We start from the raw sequence: 21,938 nt of genomic DNA on the forward strand, positions 1-21,938 counted from the left end.
TCTGCTTTCATAAAGATTTTGAATATAAAAAAATATTTTTTACACATTTGGTTACCGTTTTACTGTTTTGCGTGTAGTAGCTGTAAGCCTGTCCCAGTGGGGTAGTGGCCTCTGGCAGTGCAGGTGTGTGCTGGCACAGGCGCCTCCATCTGCTTAATGCCCATAATGTAATGTCATGAATAATTCCCATTCTCAGCAGTGAAAGATTAGGAGATGTTTGGCACTGAGGATTGTGTCACAGTACTCTGGTCGAATGAAGTGTGTGTATTGGTTTGCTTTTCATGACTAAGAAAATAATTATCTGCCTTTTCAATAGAATCTTATTGATTTTAACTGCTACTTGGATTTTCTTTGTGCGAGTTACACAACATCAAATGAAGGGTGATGTGTGATAAGGTCGTTCAGTTGGCCTGTAGATGTGAAGATGGTTGGTAATTTAAAACTGCAGATTCATACAGGATTTTCACTGAAGTCCACTGTACCAATGGTGTGTTCTTATCACTGACAGAAACCTTGATTGACGCATGGACCACGCGTTGCTAATAATTAACTTCTCATTGAGTCTGTAAACTTTACCTGGAAATCCAGCATGGTCAGGTTTTTTCACTATAACCTTGGTTTTTCTTGGGCACATGATTTTTATCTTGATTTTTCCAAAATTTTGCCTGATTTTTAACATTTTTTTAATTGAACCCACTCTCGTGGTCATGCCAGACACACTAACCGTGAGGCCTTTCATTTAGACATTTATTCTGATTTGTTTATTAGTTTTGAAAAGTAACTGATTTGTGCCAGGACGCTGTGTATGGACTCTAGTAAATAAGTGAACTCTCTCTGGGACTGTGAGGGAAAGACCACAGCTGCACACTTCTCACAGAGGGGGAAAATGTCGGTTATTTTTCCAGGCAGAGGGTGCTTCTCAATAACCGTTCTTGTCTGTTCTTCCGTTCTTGGAATTGTGGTCTCCCACGGAAACTCGGCGAGAACGTTCTTCACGAGAACTCAATTCCCAACTTGGCGTTCTTGGTATTGAGAAACAGCCAGAGACTGAGTCATCAGCATGACCTTTGACCTCAGAGCAGTGGCTCTCCAATTGTGGCTCACATCGTTCAGTAGATTAGTGGTCCGAAAAGAGGATTATGGGGAAAAAATAGACAGTTGCTGTTATTTATATATGCATTGGCATACATAATGACAGACCTCTTGTTTGGAGACCTCAGAAATTCTGTGACTACTGCTAATACAGAGCCCAGTCTGTGCTTAATTTATAGCTGTGATGTGGTGTGATGCTCTTCTACATGCTTTTGCACAGTGTGACTGGCTGTAATGCTGTGTGATGCAGTGTGAATTCCTGTGACTGGCTGTGACGCTCTTTGATGCACTATGACGCACTGTCACTGGCTGATGTGCTGTGATGCTGTACGATGTGCTCTGCTGCACTGTGACTGTCTATGATGCTTTGTGATGCGCTACGATGCGCTGTGACTGATGTGCTATGATGCTCTACGATGTGCTATGCTGCACTGTGACTATGATGCGCTACAATGCATTATGACTGTGATGTGCTCTAATGCACTGTGACTGATGTGCTATGATGCTCTATGATGCGCTACGATGCACTGTGACTGTGATGTGCTATGATGCACTGTGACTGATGTGCTATGATGCTCTATGATGCGCTACGATGCACCGTGACTGACTGATGTACTATGATGCGCTACAATGCATTTTGACTGTGATGTGCTCTAATGCACTGTGACTGATGTGCTGTGATGCTCTATGATGCGCTGCGATGCACTGTGACTGTGATGTGCTATGGTGCACTGTGACTGACTGATGTACTATGATGCTCTACAATGGATTATGACTGGCTGTGATGTGTTATGATGCTCTACAGCGTGCTGTGTCGCGCTGTGACTGCCTGTGATTTGCCATGACGTGCCGAGGCCACTCCCCCCCCCCATTGGCTGCCGTCTGCGAGCCAGACCAATGGCGAGAGTGGAGTTTAAGCCGAGTCCTTTCTGCAGTTCGGGACTTTTTTGAAAGAAAGTTACCCTGCTGAGGCAGGACGCAGGCTTTTGTCAAATTTGGCAGCTGTCACGCGTGCTGTAAACCGTAGCACTGGAAAGAGGAACGGGGCAAGAATGCAGGAACACTGACCCTTAAGCGCATTTTTCGCTGTGTAAGCAGGGCTAAGCTCCCTTCCTCTCTGCTCAATTAATATTCTAAATTTACAGCCCCCGCTCCAGGCCTGGTATTCTTCATTTTGGTTTTCACTCAGGTTTATTTTTTTCTCTTTTAAACAACAAAAGTCCCTTCTCTAATAACAAATCTTAATTGGGCTTGTTGTTTTGGACACTGGCCACTGGTCTCTGGCTAATATGCAGTGCTGTAAGGACTGCGAGCCCCCCCCCCCCCCTTATTGTTCAGAAGGTCAGTGGTTTGGATCTTTGAACCGGTTTGCTATTGCAAGAGCTTAAATATTTCTCTAAGTCCAGGAACGTTGCCCTGAACTAGATTAAGGCAGCTCTTTTCCGATTGAGCCAAACCTTATCTTGTTGAGGTAAATGCAGAACACTGCGTTTTGGAAACGCACAATATCGCAACAGCCTTGTTCTGTTCCCCTGCTTTTCTTCAATGTAAGTTTGGGAGGGTCTGTTTCCTTTGGTGTTCATTTGGACAATGACTGTGAAACACACACACACACACACACACCCCCGCATGTCTGTAAATGTGCGTTTGTGTACTTCCCTCTTTGGCATGCAATGTTTAATTAGATTGTTGATGAGCCGCCAGGTTAGGGTAAGTGTCAGATGCACTGCTTTCATCTCCAGCCCATTCCTGCTGTAGTGTGCATGTGGTGCTGAAGCTGTTTCTTTTGCTTCCAACAGGTTTGGACTGAAGCCGAATGACCAGATACTGGCCGAGGACAAGCACAAAGCGCTGTGAGTTTATGTTTCAACTCACTGCCCGGTCAGATCACACCAGCAAGCCCCCCCCCCCCCTTTGCCTTTGCCCCACTTCCCCTGTTAACAATTATGCAACTACTGTCTGGTGCCATTTGTATTTATTAATTTTTTTAACGGTGTCTGTATGTGGATTGATGTTGTCGTTCCGTTGAGTTTTGTGTGTACCTCGTGAGCTGATGAGGAAACGCGATTGTAAGACAGAACACTTCCTCTGAGCCTGTTTCTGTAAATTAGGAGCGTTACATGGCCGCGCCCCCGAGGCCCCAGATGGGTATCAGACTGTGCTTCCTGGTGTCATTGCGCTCCTGATATCTGTTCCATCCCTACCCCCCCTCCCCCCCCTTCCAAATTGTACCCCCCCTCCACGCCCACCAGTGCGGCTGACCTCTTTGCTGGCTGGTCTCCTCTATGGCCTTGCTGGTCTTGTGTTGTGAATGATAGCTAGCCGCCAACATTTAATACCCAACTTGGATGAAGTGGCAGAACGCCGTGGTCCCTGGAGGTCTGTGGACATGAGAAGGCGCTAGAAAGGGGAATGGGAACTTTTTCCCAGAAGCCCCCACCATGCCCCCGCCACGCCCGGGAGACTTCACTGGCTGGTGTCAAATGCCCCCCCCCCCACCTCACGGTGTCACATGACCATCAAACTCTTCCCAGACATTGGCAGGGAGAGACCTGGAGGATGGAAAGACTCTGCTCTTGGCTTGTTGGTGCTGCAGGTTTAAAAGGGGAAGGCGTGAATTTCAGACAGAATGATGCCAGAAGGTGGGGAGTTGGAGCCGGGTACCATCCAGGCCAGGGCTGATGTCTGTTTTCAGTTTGCGTTGTCCTTTTGAGGATCTGCGAGCTGTGGGCTAAATGAGACTCCTCCAGAATTACATTACCCCAGGACAATCACATTATTTGTGTTAGCTGGGCCTCCATTCATGCTGCACCATGTGCAGTAGACTGTGTGCACAGACAGGAACTTAGACTGGGACGTGCGATAAGGTCAGATTAATGTATCGAGCTCATGGCTGATAATATACTGTTACACATTGTTCCTCTGACGCAGTCCAGTCCTGTCCACAGTCATATGCTGATTATCTTACCTTTCTGACTTCTCTGGCTTCCTTTGCCCTTCACAACACCCCAGAATTAGCCTCAGAAATTGAGTTTGATTCAGTCTGTCTGTTACGGTACCGTCCCCAATCTGCTAAATTTAGAGCTTTTTTTCCCCTCTGGCACATTGTGCGGAAAGTGCCGGAAATAAAAGGCAGAGTCCTCCCGCTTCGAAATGCTGCCTTGGCCGCTGTCTGGTATTTGCAAAAGGCTGGTGTGAGTCTGGACACGCCGTGTGTGAACTATCGCGCTTTAATGCGCACTTTATTTTCCAAAACAAAAGCGTTGAAATGAAGCACTTCGAAAAAACAAAAAAAAAAACCATCCAGTATAACCGCACAGCATGATATAGCACATCACTACACAGTGCTGCCTCACGCACACAGTGTAGCCTAGCGTGGTATGAGACAATGAGATAACATAATATCGGTTAACATTGCGTAAGATAACAATAGCATTGCGAAACACAGCGTTCGCATAGCATAACCAAGCATAACGTGAACAAAACGAATGGTCCTTGCAAGGGCGGACTGAATCACGTTCAGCTTTCCCAGGGTTTCCTCCTTTCACAGAACAGGCCCTGTGTGTCCTGCCTCGAAAAACCAGCCAGTCCGTTGTCGCCAGTGACAGGAGTGAGACGTTCTGCACGAGGGGAAAGAGTCCAGTTAAGAGGATGTCATTCGTGTGGTGTGGACCTGCAGTGCGGAGGAGAACCGTAGGCACGGGAGTCGGATCAGAGCAGCTTCAGAGAACAGCTAGCACGACGCTTCCTTTTGCTCTTTGATTTTTGCCACGAAAATGTAGATGTTCCTGTTCCTGTTGTTGACTGTAAATATTTTTAACTGTATTTTCGGCATAGGCTGGCGAAGGAAGTGCAGTTTCCACAGAAGCCAGTATTGTTTTGGAAAGTGACATTGTTCCCACCCCCCTTAGATCATGGCTGCTGTGCTCTGTTCCTGGACATCTACCATCCTGTAGGTTTTAATTTCAACCCTTATTTGGCACACTTGATTATACTACTTAGGAGCTCAAAGAGATTTCTAGCTGTTAAATGGGTTGTGCTTTGTTAGGGTTGGAGTGAAAACCTACAGGACTGCAAATCCCCAGGAACAGGATTGGGCAGCCCTGCTCTAGCTGTTGAATGGGATGTGCTTTGTTTGGGTTGGAGTGAAAACCTACAGTACTGCAAATCCCCACTAACAGGATTGGGCAGCCCTGCTCTAGCTGTTGAATGAGGAGTGCTTTGTTAAGGTTGAGTGAAAACCTACAGGACAGCATATCCCCAGGAACAGGATTGGGCAGCCCTGCTCTAGCTGTTGAATGAGGAGTGCTTTGTTAAGGTTGAGTGAAAACCTACAGGACAGCATATCTCCAGGAACAGGATTGGGCAGCCCTGCTCTAGCTGTTGAATGAGGAGTGCTTTGTTAAGGTTGAGTGAAAACCTACAGGACCGCATATCCCCAGGAACAGGATTGGGCAGCCCTGCTCTAGCTGTTGAATGGGGTGTGTTTTTTTTGGGTTGGAGTGAAAACCTATAGAACAGTAGATCTCCAGGAACAGGGTTGGGCAGCCCTGGCTTAGAGGATTTGGGTTTTTCTCTCAAACACGAGAACTACAAAGCTTATACCTGAAGACCTGGAAGAGCCCCCTTCCCTTTAAATACTGTGAATAAAAAAAACTTGGGTTCAGGAATGGGTTCATGAAGTATTTTACCTTCCGTACAGGTGATGCGAGGCATTTAAAGGTTTTTTTACGTGTGGCACAGTCGCAACGGCGCCATGCAAACTGTGACATGCCCCAGTTTGGTCGAATCTGATCGCGTGTTTTTTGCTCTCCTGGAAGACTCCTGCAGCTGCAGTATCTTATCAGAGGGTTGCTTACATCACCCTCGGTCTCTTTCATGTGCTGGCGAGCGGCAGCACACAAAGGGAAGAGTCTGTGAAAAGCTGATGTCAAAAATGCCGTGTCTGAGGTTCGAAGCGACCCCGTTTTGACTGACGCGTAAGCAGAATCTGAAGAAGCCCAAGCAAGCGCAATGCGGTGATGTGGCCTGCATCATCAGTTATCCTAATCTTCAAGGCCTGTCGTCTTGTGATGTTCTTGTCCATACCGCCCACCCCTAGCCCTATGTCCCACAGTGCCAGTGCATTTATCCAATGAACGGTGAGTCAGGATAGCAGTGATTTTTCGCAGGTGCGCTTCTCCAAAACGACGATGAGAACGCCGAGGGTGACTAGGCCATCCGCAGGCATTTCTGACAAGTGTCAATACAAAGTATAAAAATTCCAACCAGTGGGAAATGACCGTGCTCAAACCGAGAGTTTCCAATCAAGTGCCGTTTATTGAGGGGAGTATGCAGTGACCGCAATGCACCGGGCAAAGCATGACAGAGCAAATACTGAAGGCTGTTACAATGTTATCTTTATATTCTGCAGGGCTGTGCGTGAAGGTCTATCAACAGAAACCGAGACAGAAGTACACAAGGCTGTCTGTAACCTGAATCCGCCGCAGAGGAACATTCGATATAAAATTGGCTGATATTCCTCACACCGACTGAACCACTTGGGGCTGGCTCTGTGCTAGCATTTTTTCTAAGGAGCACATGTGCTCTTAAGTTGAAAAATGTAAGACCACACTAATGCGTCCCAATTAGTGGATGCGCTCCTAAATTATTTTTTTCCTGTCAGCACACATCAATTTTCAGCAGCAAATGCTCCTAAAATGGGAGCCCTGCCACTCTGGGTTTGTTTCTTCTTATTGCATCAATTTCAGAATCATTTTTCCCCCCTTTTAGCTGGGAAGCTAATAGCACTTGAATAGAAGTAGAAATCAGTCCTTGTGAATTCACGCCATTTGGACTGTAGAATGTGCAGGCTTTGCATGTGTGGCCAGTGAATATGAAGTTATTATTATCTTTATTAACCCTGTGTGATCTGCAACCACATGGTATGCAGTTCATTTTAGGTCCTTGCTGATGGTAGTGCTTTGTTTGGGACTGTTTCTTTCTGTGGATTTAATATATTATATTCATTATACAGTTACATGTCTATTCGTGTATCTATGCTATTCACCCAGCTGTAAGAGCATATGCTAATGAACAGGCTGAAGTGCGACGTGAAGGGCACGCGCATGAAGGTTTTGTCTGAGAAGCTGTGGTGTGCGAGTCCGAGTCGCAGTTTTCCTTTGAGACGGGCCGGGGGATTCCAGGCGCCGCGGAATCCGCGCGTGTTTATTTGTGCGCTGTCGTGGAGATGCTCGTTCGCGTAGGACCGGCCCGTGCCCCGTCATCTGCGACCCGAGTGTGGTGTTCGGTTTACACAGCTGTGCCGGCCCGTTTGGCCACGTTACACGCCCTTCTTCAAAGACGTCCGGGGCGTTTTGTTTCTTCCCCCACCGACGCACCGCTAGCGTTAGCTGCCTTAATGTCTGTCGTTTAATTCGAAGCGCATGTTGCGGGGCGGGCTTCTCAAATTTTCCGAGCAATGCAGAAAACAATAACAAGAGACGGTTTGGGGGAATTCTTAATAAGGAAAGGTTAAAACTTTCCTCAAGGCTTTCTGGAAATCTTGCTAAAAGCAGCTTTTCGGTGATTAACTGTTTTGATAAACAATAATGGTAATAAAAAAGAGTAAAAAGGACATGAGTACAAAATAAGAGGTTATTGAAATCTTTATCACGCTAATGGCGCTACCATGGCAACCGAGGCAGCAGGTGGTGCTATGCTGAGGTAAGGTTACTCTTTATGATCCTTGTACACGATCTGCTTGGGCTGTCAGAGCACACAGCGGTCGAGTTCACCTTTGTGCCGTGTTTCCTGTATTTCCTGACCACAAACGCGCATCCTGCACAGGAAACATTCGAGCAGCATGAGCAGCTTGACTGGAATGACGGCATTTGATGAAGTGTGTCCTCAAGAGGAGTGCCGTGCTTTTTCTGTGGCGCTGTATTAGAGGTGTGGTTGCTCAGCGATGTCATCCGCATGCCGACTGCTCTGCCACGTGGTGCAGGAGTTAATGAGGTATTAATAATCGTGGGGAAATACCTACAGGCGTTCGTAAGCACACGGGGAGCGCAAGCTGTTATACAGTTGGCATGGTTCAGAGGTAATGATAGGGTGAAGACCACACTGACAGTACAAGGTATCTGCTGACATAGACAGTGTAACTACTGCTTATGTGACCTTGTTCACGTGGCAACTGGAAACATGACTAATGCAGTGATCTTGTCAATGCAAATTAAGTTGTGAGGTCAAGACAGGTCTGGGGAAAAAAATGTGAATGCCACTAGTGCCTTACAGTGAGTGCTACTGATGCTAACATGACGCAGCATTGAAAACTCCTCAGTGAAGAGGAGAATTACTCCTCACTTGGCTCACATAGAAACATGATATAACCATAACCATCCAGAGTTTCTAGTCTAGTCAATACAAGAGGAGCAAACATTACAAAGTGGTCGATATACAAACAGAAACAGTCTTTGCAGACTTGTCAATACGAACAGAATGACAGCTTATTCGTAGTGATAAGGAGTGAGATAATAAAACGTGGCCTTCCTTATCAAGTCAGGCAGCTATCATATCACATCCTAACATGCAGTTTATCATTTCCAAGGATCTGGTCTCTGATTGGCTGGGGCGAGGGAGTTTAATAGGACGGACAGGCCAATTGGCAAATGGCTGAGGATATTGTGGAGGGATGTGGTCCAGGTAGTCTGGTGGGGTAGGATGAGCAGTGGCTGGGCTATTGAACGTGCCTGCCGTCCGTATGATGTGACTAATACTGCCTTCTCAACCTCTTAACACAGCCCACGCTGACTACGATCCAGTAGCCAACAGTAGCAGGGCTCTACTGTGTTTACTGCAAAACTTACTCTGTGAGCACAGCTACTAATTGGGATCCATGACTGCACTCAACATTTTTCATCTTAGGAGCGCATGTTTTCCTTGGAAACAACGTTAGCGTGGAGCCCTGCTGTCTTCTCTCCCTACCCCAGCGACGCTGCAGCCCAGCAGTGTAGTTTGACTCCTCTTTGGACCTCGATTCAAACTCATTAACTGATCTACACCAGACCTGACCTCCGGGGGCTGGCCTTTCCCTGGATTTCTCTGCCAGTGACCGTCCTTTAAAGGACGAATCCGTTTCTGGATGTTTTTAAGTAGCCTTTCGCATTTCGTGTATGTTTTTGATTCACCCCAGGCAATTTTTGTGATATTCGATGTGGTATTTTGGATACTTGCGGAACTTTCTCATGACCTGCCGGCTTCGCAGTGGCTGGAATGGGGAAGGCGTTGGCGGTTGTGTGGTAACCGCGTTTGTGAGAGAAGTACCCTGCCAGTTTAGCAGCTCGTTTTTGACGCCCCTTGTGATATCGCACTTCCTATTTTACGTATGGAAGTGCAAAACCCATTGGCACCAAACCTTTTCACTTTCAGACCTTCCACTGCTGTTATGCCCTTGAGGCAGATGGCTGCACTGATTCAATAAAGAATCGACCTGCCTTGAATGTGGCTGATATGCAAAATATCAACTGGAGACTTTTGAGAGAAGAGGAAATCCTGTGTTATTCACATGAGGAACAGAGTCCTTAATAACTACCGACTTCATCGAAGTCTTTCACTCCAGGGAATCTCTCATACCATTGCAAGGAACTGTTTACCACCAGGTGTGAATGTACTGTAGTCATGTGTAAGACCATTGTCACCGCGTTCGTTTTCATGCTCGGAACCGAATGCGCAGATGAGACGTTTTGCTCTTCTATACTCTGTCCTGTAGGGCATCCTGTATAAACCTGATTGTTTTTCGTTGCCTTCTCTTTGCCTTTGGAAACGCTCTGGGCTCCCCCCTCTTATCAACGCACTTTGCCCAGGAACGACTGTCCTTAAGAGTGATGAGGACAGAGCAGCCCTGTGTAACCTTTACAGGGCTGACTCTGGAAGCAGAACAGCGCCCCCTGTGGGATTCTACCATCAATGCAACTGCGAGTGCAAACAAGTGGATAAGGAGTGCCTGCACATTTCACATAATTTCATGCATAACGTGTATTACATAGTTTCAGATGATGTTGTATCCGTTTGTTTTACTTTATTCATTGCTGATGCCTTTTGTTTGGGATATCAATATATGCGGAATGTTGTTAGTCTAGGATAGTTTGTCATAATCAAATACTACTGTAGCACATTTGCAGTTGTCATTGTTTGCAGTGTTCCTGACCCCCCTTGACCTTCTGTGGATACAATGTGTTCCTGTACAGACAAGATGTTTTATGAACCCTTACGGCCACTAAATTTAGAGTTCATGATATGCTAACACTTTTACCCTGGGGCACATTTGCACACAAATGCCATAGCTTGGATACTCCAATCTGACCCCCCAAGGCCAGCAGTGCTGCTGGTTTTCTTTTCGATCTAATAGTTAATTGATTGATTAATGTCCCTGGATTGGCCAGAGATACATATATGATGTTCCATATGTCTAAATCCATCCCTGATTAGAGGGGGAGAATGAAAACCAGCAGAATAACTGTCCTTGAGGACCAGCTTTGCATTAATTTTGTCTCTATACTTAAGTGTTTATTTATGCGTTTGCACATTTTCTTCTGCAAAATGAAGAAAAAGCTGCACTAACGTGGGGGGAAGAAACCAGCTGAAATTTTAGCATTATTGTAGAGCATTCTAAATGGCTCAAAGCTTGCCTTTTACCGTGTGATTACTGCGCGGTTCGGTGTTGAAAATGCTCTTTGTGGTGATCAAAGATGAAAGCATATTTGAACAAAGAGCACGTTGTTCCATTACCTAGTTCCCTAAAAATGGGAATTTAAAAAAAAAGAAAAAGTTTCCATGAGGCGCTGCTCTTTGTGTCTGTAGGTCTGTTTATTTAAAAAAGACCATCAGTTTATCGTAGTGTGCTAGCAGGAGGGCTTGGTGAACCCAGTAATGAAACGGTGCTCCGTGTAAGCGAAGGTCTCCGCCTTTTTATAAAGTGAGGAGATTTTGCAATTTTGAAACAAAACGTGAGATTTTATCATTTCTCATGTGTTTATTATTTCCCCATGGAAGGATCCCTTGAACAATTCTGGAGCGTTTGAGAAAAACTACAACTCCCTATAGGTGGCAGTGAAAGCTCATGAAATGCAAGTGGTTTTTTTTTTTTTTTTTTTTTTTTGGAATGGCAGGCATGTATTTCTTAGTCTTAGTCTTAGTTTTGCACGGCACTTGTCATACAATGAGTGTTTTCCCACACTGTGAAAGAATGAACTTATAATTAAGTCTAGTTCCTGCATTATAATCTGAAATCCATAAATACCGTTCTTAATTGCTGTTTACAGTACAGTTCACAAGACGTGGCTAACCAGGTTTCGGGATCAGCGAGTATACGCCGTACCGGCACAAATTATGGTAAACCTGTGCTTGAAGTTTAGTGCTCTTTAAACTTTTATCTGTGCCCCTTTCTTCTGTTGTTGTTTCTCGGGGCCATTGTCATCTGTAAAAATGTATTTGAAAACGGTTGTCTTCTTGACCTTGAGCGGTAACATTATGTGACCGTTAGTAATTTGAAATGATGTATACAAGAAAAAAACCGTTGTTTACCAGGTCTGTCCTTTTAACATGTACTATGTTAGCAGTATTCCCGTGTGGCCACCAGGGGGCAACCTCGGCCCAGGTTTCTCAGTAGGGTGAGTAAAATAATCTCTCTCTGCCTGAGCAGGAGAGCCAGCAGGGCTGAACTGATTGCAGTCGCTGGGGCAGGCCCATTTTCCCCTGCTGTGGTGTGGCTGCAGTAATCTGCAGTAGCTGCTGCATTTTTCCTCCTCTTCCTGATCCGAGGGAAAATAAGTGCTTTTTTATTATTTGCTACCATGAAGATGTGCATTTGTAGGTTTTTCTGATCCTAAGGGCGGTTCATGATCCATCCTGACCTTTCAAATGGAGGTTGAATGCTTGCTTTTTTTTCATTTATCAGAAGGGAGGTCTAGTTTTATGGATTTCCCCTTCCCCCAGTCATTATTATTATTTTTTTTTTGAATCAATAAAAATATCTTGACTCTGAAAGCTTGTGTGCATTCTTGGTGTTAACTCTTCTCACAACATTTTCTTCAAACTTGTATGGAGTGTGATGTTTAAAAAAAAAAAAGTAAAGACGAAACCGGGAGTGTGTTTAGTAGCACACACAGGGTGTTACTGTGCTGATGGTGTGGTGTTACTAGAGCAGCCGTGCGTGCTACTACAGATCCATCTCAGCTGTGCCTTTCCTGAAGCCCTTTCTTTTGTTAGAAACAAATAATGAGAAACGAAACAAATCAAAATGAAACACTAAGTAAATAACACATAAATATCATGCACGGGTCCTGGAGGTTTGCCAACAATTTTCTCTATAAAGAGCTGTATTGCAGAGGGCTAATATACTTCTTTACCGCTTCCACCTCTGTAATGGCAGGCTTGCCCTGTATGCTGTATCACCCTCCACTGCACTGTGACCTGCTCCAGTGGAGGTCAGGGTCCATTAAAGATATGGTCAGTGCAGATCGACTCTGTAGCCTTTCTGGTGTAGAGGCCAAATGCATTTTACATATGGCGTAACACTGGTGAGGGAATCATTTGCCAAATTGACCAGTGTGGGGGGGTTCACAGTGGGAGTCGAGGCAACTGTGTTCCATGTAGGCGGACGTGAGTGTGTGTGTCTGTACATGCACGTGTGCATCCGTGTGTGTGTGTGTGTTTGCGTGTTTGGGAGTCTGCACACATGTACCAATGTATCACTGTGGCTGTATGTGTGCATTTTTTTTGTGCCTACATACTGTATGTGCATTTGTGTGTTCATGGTCGTGTGTATCTGCGCACACACACATGTATATGTGTCTGCATGCATGTCTGTGTGCGAGAGTGATTAGTTCAGGTTATGTACCTTGCTTAAGGGTGATATGACTGTGCCCTGCTTTCAGCTTGTCAGTTTAAATGGGTTCACCCAAACCCAGCTCCTCCCACCTGCCCAGATGGCCAATGACGTGAGTGCTTGTTACATTTAAGAGCAGCAGCAATAAACACTCACAGTGAGAGGTCCTGGTCTCTTCGGAGTTATTTCCGAAGTGTATCACACACGCGGCGATGTCCCGAATTTGCACTCTGGGTGAACGAGTGCGAATAGGACCCTGCTGTCGAGCGCCGTGTCGCGGTTCCATTAACGGCCACCGGGGGGCGCCTCAGATCGATCTTCGCTATGCCCACCCCGCTGAAATGAGGCTGAAGATGAATGCGAGGCTGGACCGTCGGGCTTGTTTTCCTGTAAGAAACGGTGTATATTTTTGTCTCCCTCGGAGTGCTTCGCGATGCCTAACTGCCCTGCTCCTTGCCAAAATGGACAGCCGCCAAACCTCCCGTCGCTGTGTTTACAGCAGTTCCTCAGGCCCGCTGACATTTCCCTCCCTAAATTCTGCCCGTGTCAGACTCTGTTTATCAAAGGATTAAAAGCCAGGGAGCGTTGCTTCGCATGGAGGTTAATGTCTCGTGCACGCTGCTCGCAATTTGCTGGGAAGAGGCTGATGCAATCCGATTTTTTTGATATCCTGCAGTGCATCTCTTCCACCAGCAGGTGGTGCCAGAAACAAAGCTGTGCTTTTTTCCATGCAGCGGCCCAGCAGCCTGAATGATTGTAGTGCTATTGTGGTGCATTTTTGGAACAGGGGTTGTAACATGCTAATCTGACTGTGGCTGTTAGCAGCTGGCTGCAGGTACATTTTGTTAAAATTTTTTATGCTCTGATGACGACTTGGAGAACACTTAAGCCTGCCGACATCTCAGCCGGCGTGAAAATGGGATGGATTTTCGCAAAATGTTTTTCAAAAAGAAACACGCCGTGAAGATGTTTGGGTGGGCACATGTTATTGTGTTGCCATGGTGGTGAGCATGGCACTTGGGACAATGAGGAGAGCCCGGTTAGCCAACGCTAACGTTAGCTGCGCACCGCTAAAGCGACTGGGCAGGCAGATGAGCCGTTTGCCGCACACTGCTAAAGCAGCTCGCCGGGCGTTCAGGTTGTTAGCTGTGCGCCGCTAAAACGCTCTTAGTTTGGTTACTTGACGTCCTACGTTTCGTGGGATTTGTTAGCTGACCGTGACCCGTACCTAAGGTGCATTTCAGGCCCATCATCCTGGAAAGAGTCCGCTCTGCATGGTAGATTTAATGTTAGATTTAAAGACTGTGGTGAATCATTTTGTTTGTTTGAACGGGTGCATTAAAAAAAACATCTTTGCTGCAAATGCATCTATTTATGAACACAGGCAGATTCAGCCTTGAGCAGAGCCCGGGAGAAGCACCATAGAGTGCAGCTTTCCGCCGCGGCGAAACGGGGCTATCGATTTTAAACACATCCTCTGCATTCCCTGCTTTGAATGGAATTAGCCAACTGTTTAATTTGAAAAAGAAACCAAAGCGGTTCATTACGTCTCCTTTTTTGGTGTTTGGTGCTGCCTCCGCTCCAGGAAGGATTCTGGCTGTTCGGAAGGTTAGGCGCCGTCAGACTGGGCTTGGGGCGGGGCGGGGCTGGGACCGGGGACAGACGGGAGGTCAGCGGTCGCTCCAGTCACCGCTTCTTATCATCACGCCTCCTTTGGGAACCTTTCTCCAGATGACCTGTGACTCTGGGATCCAGGCTCCCTTCTCCCCCTGTCAGCGAGAGCTGTCTGAGATTTCAGCTCTCAGCAGAGAACCTGGTCCCCAGGTTGAGTTCAGCAAGAGCGGCTTCACTCTCTGTGCGGAGAAACGTTCTGCCTGCTCAAGCAAACGCTGGGTTTCGGGTTCTCTTGCCAGCATTAATAGGCCTAATCTGAGCCATCCTTTTAAATTTGGGGCTGGAAGTTGTTTTGGAAATTTGTTACTGAAATACTTAAAGTTCGTGTCAAAGTACAGAGAAAGGCAGGCTGGACGGATGCCCAGGTTTCCGTCTGAATTGATTTGCGGCCTTAGGCTTTTCTAAAACAGAAAGAAAATAAGAAGAAAAGTTTTCCAGACTGTTAAGGGTGGGGGTAAAAGGAACAGTTTTTTCCAGGCTGTTAAGGGCAGGGGTAAAAAGAACAGTTTTGCAGGCTGTTCAGGGTGGGGGTAAAAAGAACAGTTTTACAGGCTGTTAAGGGGGGGGTAAAGAGAACAGTTTTACAGGCTGTTCAGGATGGGGTAAGAAAGTTTCAGGCTGTTAAGGGGGAAAAGAACAGTTTTCCAGCTGTTCAGGGGGTGGGTTTAATAAAAGAACAGTTTTCCAGGCTGTTCAGGGTGGGGGTAAAAAGAACAGTTTTCCAGGCTGTTCAGGGTGGGGGTAAAAAGAACAGTTTTCCAGGCTGTTAGGGTGGGGGTAAAGAGAACAGTTTTACAGACTGTTAAGGGTGGGGGTAAAGAGAATCAGTTTTACAGACTGTTAAGGGCGGGGGTAAAGAGAACAGTTTTACAGACTGTTAAGGGCGGGGGTAAAGAGAACAGTTTTCCAGGCTGTTCAGGGTGGGGGTAAAAGAACAGTTTTCCAGGACTGGTCAGGGTGGGGGTAAAAGAACAGTTTTCCAGGCTGTTTAGGGTGGGGTAAAAAGAACAGTTTTCAGGCTGGTCAGGGCGGGGAGGGTTATAAAGAGAACAGTTTTACAGACTGTTAAGGGCGGGGGTAAAGAGAACAGTTTTACAGACTGTTAAGGGCGGGGGTAAAGAGAACAGTTTTACAGACTGTTAAGGGCGGGGGTAAAGAGAACAGTTTTACAGACTGTTAAGGGCGGGGGTTGTCCCCTGAGTAAAGCCTCTGAAACTCTGCCGAGTTTCACACATGCGCACCCCCCCCCTGATTGGACGGTGAGCCTGATTGGCGGGCGGCCCGGCGGTGATTAGTGTGCTTGCGGGGGCTGATGAACAGAACGCCGAGGAGCGGCGGGCGCCGTGGCGATCATTAGCGATGAGTCGCCGACCCCGCGCGGGCGCTTGCCGGATCATTCCGGGCCCACGCTGCCGCCAGTCAGCGAGGCCACGCCCCCCCTTTCCCACAGCTCCGCGCGTCTTTTCCGTGTTGTGCGAAGGGGGGGTTGGTTACAGAGTCAATCAGGCTGGATCTGTTAGCAGTTAGAACGGACATCGATTAGGCCCACAGTGTATAGGGCCCTATAAAATCAGTTTGTCTTCTTTCCTGCGTTTGGTCGCCTTGATCATCATGTAAGGGATAGCCAGGCACTGTGGGACTGGTACTGTTAATGTTTCTTGAGGGCGTGACTGTTTTTTTTGCTGTCACAGCTAGCATGTTGCCAAATTTCCGAATTTTAGGACGTATTTTCATCGGGCGCCAAGGCCAAATCAGAAAGCAATAAGGCCAAATTCAAATCTGACTGGGTGGGGCGTGGGGGGGCAACATAAGGATCGGCTGCCATTTTTGATGCTCCCTCATCCACACGAGTTCCATTACCTTCTCCGCAAGTACCCCCTTCATTTTTTCTCTGTCGTTGCCATGTCACGGTATGTTGGGTCAAGAAGTGTGGCTTTTGACACGAGCCTCTGTTGCTTCCAGGTGGCCCTTCTCCTCGAGTGCTGACCGCCTGCTGTTGGTGGAACTTCCCTAGCATGCCCTTGAACACTAGCTTCTCACCGCGTAAAAACAGCAGCTCAAAACTGGGTTATATGAGTCCCGCAGCATCTTCCACCTGGCACTCCTAACACTGCGTTTTCAGCTGTTCTCAAAAGGCCTCTGAAAGGCTCATCTGTCTCCCGCGTTCCTGTGGAAGCCGTAGTTTTTCCGAGGATAAAATTCCGCCTACACCAGGTGCCATCGGCTGCACAGAAAGCACCGGGGGCTAGTGTTTCAGGTGCTGTCTGAAAGTGCTCCCGTTACCTAATTTTACCAGCACCTTCTGGAAGCTGAGCCAACACTGTCTGGTTTAGGCTTGCTTTTGACGTTTTGGATTGAGGGGAAAAAACCGAAATGATCCAAACCGGAGATGTTACTTTTGGCTCAGACACTAGAGACATCATCTGTTTCTTTTTGTTCTGAGTCATTGAAATTGGCCCGCTATGGGTGTTTGATTGACAAAGGCCCTCCTCCTTTTCCACTTACAGATGGGCAATCTGATCAGATCCCATGTGAACTGATGTCAAGTGTTTTTACGAGTTTGAGGAATGAGTGTAATGGGAACATTGTCTCCAGTGCAAAACTGTAATTAATTTTGCAGTTCCAGCTATTATTATTTTTATGGCGTATTCATATGTGGATAAATAGGCTGCCCATTATCCCCATTAATTGTCGAAGATTATACTCTCATAAAGATGAATAATTGCATGAAATCAAATAAATTGTAATTATAATTTTAAGATCACCCAGAAAATTATTTATTCAGCCAATTGATGGTGAGCAGAATTTATGGTAGTAATTTAGTCATGGCATTAAAAAAATTATCCCTGTTGATAAAGAATTTTTCAATGTCTTAGGGGGACGTGTCACCATTGTAAGCTAGTATACCAGCTACCGGTGTTGTGACAAATAGACCTACCCCTCAGGATGACCTACCTAATTATGTCTTGCACAACACTGTCAATCACAGTTAACCCCACCTGAAGTCTATGTAATGCATGTTTTTCTGTTATTTAAGTTGTAAACTTATTCTTGAACCTGGTAATGCCCCCTTGTTGAGTTATAATGTTGCGAAGGATATCTTGCTAACATTAATTGGCTTGCCGCTAGCTCAAGATTAGCCCCTTAATCAAACTGCATGTTTTGTATTCCTCAGTAGACTAATATTAAATTTAAAACACAAATAAATCGTATCTGTGAAATATTTCCTCTCGGCCATTAAGTGCTTGGAAAACTCTTTTTTTTTGGGGGGGGGGGGGGCATGGGAAGATCTGTTTGGGTTTCCAGACTGCCTGAGCTACTTTCTGGACTGGACTGTTCTGATTCCTGTGGTGTGAATAACCCAAAAACAGGTGTGACGAGTGCCTTATAAGGTGCCCGTGAGAAGTTATTTAACGCCCTGCGTTTGTATTCATCGTCATGACGACTTCTCTTCTGACGACAACGTCACATGCTCGCTTTGGCAGGAAGCGCAGCCCGGCGCAGGAGAAGGTTGTGTTACGCTGTTGTGTCACAGCGTGGACGTACGGCACGCAACGCAACGCATCGCCTGGCTTTAACTGGGAAATCAGGACATCCGACCCGCATCTTTGAACTCCTCCCTTCCGGAAGGTGCTTCAGAGCACTGCACACCAGAACCAGAAGACACAGGAACAGCTTCTTCCCACACGCCATCACTCTCATGAACAATTAACCCAGCCATGTGACCTGTCTATCAAAAAATATTCGTACATACCCACAGCCATGTGGATAGTGCAGTAATTTATTCATACACTTATATTTATTACATATTTATTCTTTGTATATGCACAATGCACTTTCACTACTGCTTACTGTAGGTAAAACCTACTCTTGTTGTTGTTTATTGTTGGCATTGTGAATGCAAGTACAGTGTGAGTCAAATTCCTTCCTTACTTAAAGCATGTTTGGCCAATAAAACCCGATTCTGATTCTGATATTCCCTGGCGTAACATAAACCGTTATCACCTTGTCTCACACACAGCCCCTGCTTCCTCAGTGTGTACAAGGCACTTTCTTTTATATTTAATTTAAAAGAATTGCATTTTTGCTAAATATCAAGCTTATTTTCGAACCTCGGTGAACGCTTGCGTTTTTGTGTCACGGAGGACAGCACAGAGCAAACAACTGAAGATTGAGACTAACGGTAGCCTGGGCTCATTATCATTGCACGTAGGCTACAGGCATTCTAAGTAAATGGTAAATGGGTCTTGGTGAATGGTTATGATGTAGACTTGTGGAAAAGTAACCTTTTCGTTTGGCCTTTGCGTAACTGTGTCTTTCAGCATATTGATCAGTTGCTGATTTAATAATGTGGATCCCGTTTTTCCTCTTCCTTTAATTCCTCCCGTACAATAGGATGCCCTTTTCTCAGTTGATTTTTTGAAAATCATTTTCAGTACGACCGGCCGGTGACGTTTTGAAAAGACACGGTAAAACGGCAAGAAAGCAAAAGGCAAGGCATTAGTGAAAAACAAGCTAGGGTAGAAAAATAAATGTTTTTGAAATGTGAAAAGTCAGGCTGAGTTACGGAAGGCAATCATAGTTCTCCATTTGAGTCCTGAATTTGAATTTGCTTTTACCTGCGACCGCAGCTCTATAGCTCTGTCTGTCGGTCGGTTGGTTGGTCGGTTGGTCCACAAAAAGTGTCCCACTCCGTAGCGGCCACAGTTTTTGCCCCAGGAGGCTGAGATTTGGCATGGAGGTTGGTCATGACCGAAGGTAGAGCTGAGTAACTTTCAAGGCCGATTGACCAAGAGGGGGCGTAGCGATGGGCGTGGCCTTTCACAAAAAGTCGCATAACTCCCGAATGGATTCACAGATTTTTGTGGAAAGGTTGGTCGTGAGCCAAAGAAGAGGTCACGTGTTTGTGTGAGGGTGTGTGCGTGGATGCATGCACACATAGATGCATGTGCGGTCGCAGCTGTTGCGGATTCGCGCTTGTTATTCCACGATCAGCTCTTTAAACGAATGCCAGCGTTTTAAAAAATACATGCATTTCATGCTTGCATGGTATTCAGTGATGATTAATAAAATCAGGAAAAAAGCATTCCTTAAAAGGTAATCAAATATGTAATTAAGAGCAGCTATTATGTACAGAATCCTACCTGAAAGCATCAAACGTAAGTTATTTTGCTGTTAATACATAGACACGTTAATTAACTTTGCTGTTCATACATAAACATCTTGTGCGTGTGCCGGATTGAAGTGCTGCAGTAATGCTGGTTTCCCTGCAGGATTGCTGAGCACCTCTTCATAATTGCATCTTGGCCTTTTTCCTTTTGAGGGAAGCATTTTTACAGACAATGAGAGCATTCTCCCTCTCTCTTCTTTTTTTTTTTAAAGTTAAGATGGAAATACTTTGAGATGTAATTGTACGAGTCCTGGAACACTGTCACCGCCTAAAGAGGGCTGTTGTGGAGCGCGGCGTGTCCTCAGGTCGGCGATTAAGATCCGAGCTCGCGGGAGAAAAGGATACGCTAATGGACGCATTAGTCACCGGGCAGCGGCGGGTATTTTTAGCGGCTGGCATTTTGAAGTCGGGAGGCTTGGTCCTGCCTTCCCGTTAATGAGTCACTGGGGCAGGCTCGCGCCAGCCAGCGGACCCGCCTACGGGTGACTGTGATACACTACCGAGCTGGTGGTCAACAAGGTTGTTTATGTTCGGTTTTTTTTTTCCAAACGTATATATGTATGTATGTATCGAAATGTGTTTTAAAACACTCGGTCCACATACGTGGAAGGGTCAAGGTCTGACGTTTGGACTCGGAAGTTCGGTATCAGTGCCCTGGTAGATAAACTGAAACAGCGTTGGGTATCAGTGCCCTGATAAATGGACTAAAATGGTGTTGGGTATCAGTGTCCTGGTAGATGGACTAAAATGGTGTTGGGTATCAGTGTTCTGGTAGATGGACTGAAAGTGTTGGGTATCAGTGCCCTGGTAGATGAACAGCACAGTGTTGAGCATCAGTGCCCTGGTAGATAAATTGCAACGGTGTTGGGTATCAGTGGCCTGGTAGATAAACTGAAACAGTGTTGGGCATCAGTGCCCTGCTAGATAAATGGAAACAGTGTTGGGTATGAGTGGCCTGGTAGATAAACTATAACAGTGATGAGTATCAGTGTGCTGGTATATGGACTGAAACTGTGTTGGGTATCAGTACTGTGGTAGATGGACTGAAACAGTGTTGGGTATCAGTGCTGTGGTAGATGGACTGAAACTGTGTTGGGTATCAGTGCCGTGGTAGATGGACTGAAACTGTGTTGGGTATCAGTGTTGTGGTAGATGGACTGAAACTGTGTTGGGTATCAGTGTTGTGGTAGATGGACTGAAACAGTGTTGGGTATCAGTGTTGTGGTAGATGGACTGAAACAGTGTTGGGTATCAGTACCGTGGTAGATGGACTGAAACAGTGTTGGGTATCAGTACCGTGGTAGATGGACTGAAACAGTGTTGGGTATCAGTGCGCTGGTACTGCAGATAAACTGAAACGTGCTGGACCTCCGGTTGCGAGCGCAGTTGGAGGCTGCTGGCTGAGCAGGGTGCCGCTCTGTGAAATGTAGCAGCCTTCAGCCTGACTGAGCTTCAGTGATTTACACACGCGAGTGAGAGGGGTTCAGGAGGAGGGCAGCGCATCTGTGAGATGGCACTAAGGGGACCGCAGGCTTTCCTAAATCAGCTCTCTCTGGCACTTCTGCAGTTCGAGAGAACAGGGCTCTTAAAACACCGCAGAGACGGCCGCTGAGACAGCTCCCGCCGAGCCGTAAAGAGATCTGCCTCCTCAAACCTCACACGACCTGCTATTAAAGAGACGCTTCGCTTTCTGCCCTCTTTTCATATTCTTCTGCTCTCAGTTTAGAGAGTTTTTTGACTGGTCCAGGCTGTATGTTGATGTTCAGTGGATGGAGTAGCCTTCACTGTAGAGTGGCAGGAGGTGTGTGTGTGTGTGTGTGTGTGTGTGCGTGCGTAAAACTAAACGTTTTATACATTTGAGCTCTGGTCATTTAAAAAAAAAATCTTTTGTTGTCTGAAGAGTCGGCCAGCTTTGTGACATTCTGCAAGATTGGGGTATTTCACAAAGTGGGGTTTGGGAGATAGCTGGCTAACCTATCAAAATAATATTCTGAAATGACTCTGGTTTTCATCTAATCATATTTCAAATGATTCAAAATATTTCCAAAAGCTGACTAACTCATCGTTTGCTCCATGCTTTTCCTTTTGTTCTCTTAAATTTGGAATGCCCGGTATATATCGCATGCGTATGTGCAA

General features: G+C 46.1%; 1 protein-coding gene across 5 annotated transcripts in view; it reads left to right on the plus strand.

Moving 5' to 3' along the window:
* LOC135245329 (adenosine kinase-like) overlaps nucleotides 1-21,938 on the plus strand; it is a 152,586-nt gene that overhangs the window by 8,439 nt on the left and 122,209 nt on the right. For all 5 annotated transcript variants that reach the window (XM_064318346.1, XM_064318349.1, XM_064318347.1 and 2 more), the window contains exon 3: nucleotides 2,892-2,945. In XM_064318346.1, the coding sequence (XP_064174416.1) occupies nucleotides 2,892-2,945 (54 nt within the window). The remainder of the gene's footprint in view (nucleotides 1-2,891; nucleotides 2,946-21,938) is intronic.

This window comes from Anguilla rostrata, chromosome 18 (assembly GCF_018555375.3).
Source record: "Anguilla rostrata isolate EN2019 chromosome 18, ASM1855537v3, whole genome shotgun sequence".
In the NCBI taxonomy this organism is placed as follows: Eukaryota; Metazoa; Chordata; class Actinopteri; order Anguilliformes; family Anguillidae; genus Anguilla; species Anguilla rostrata.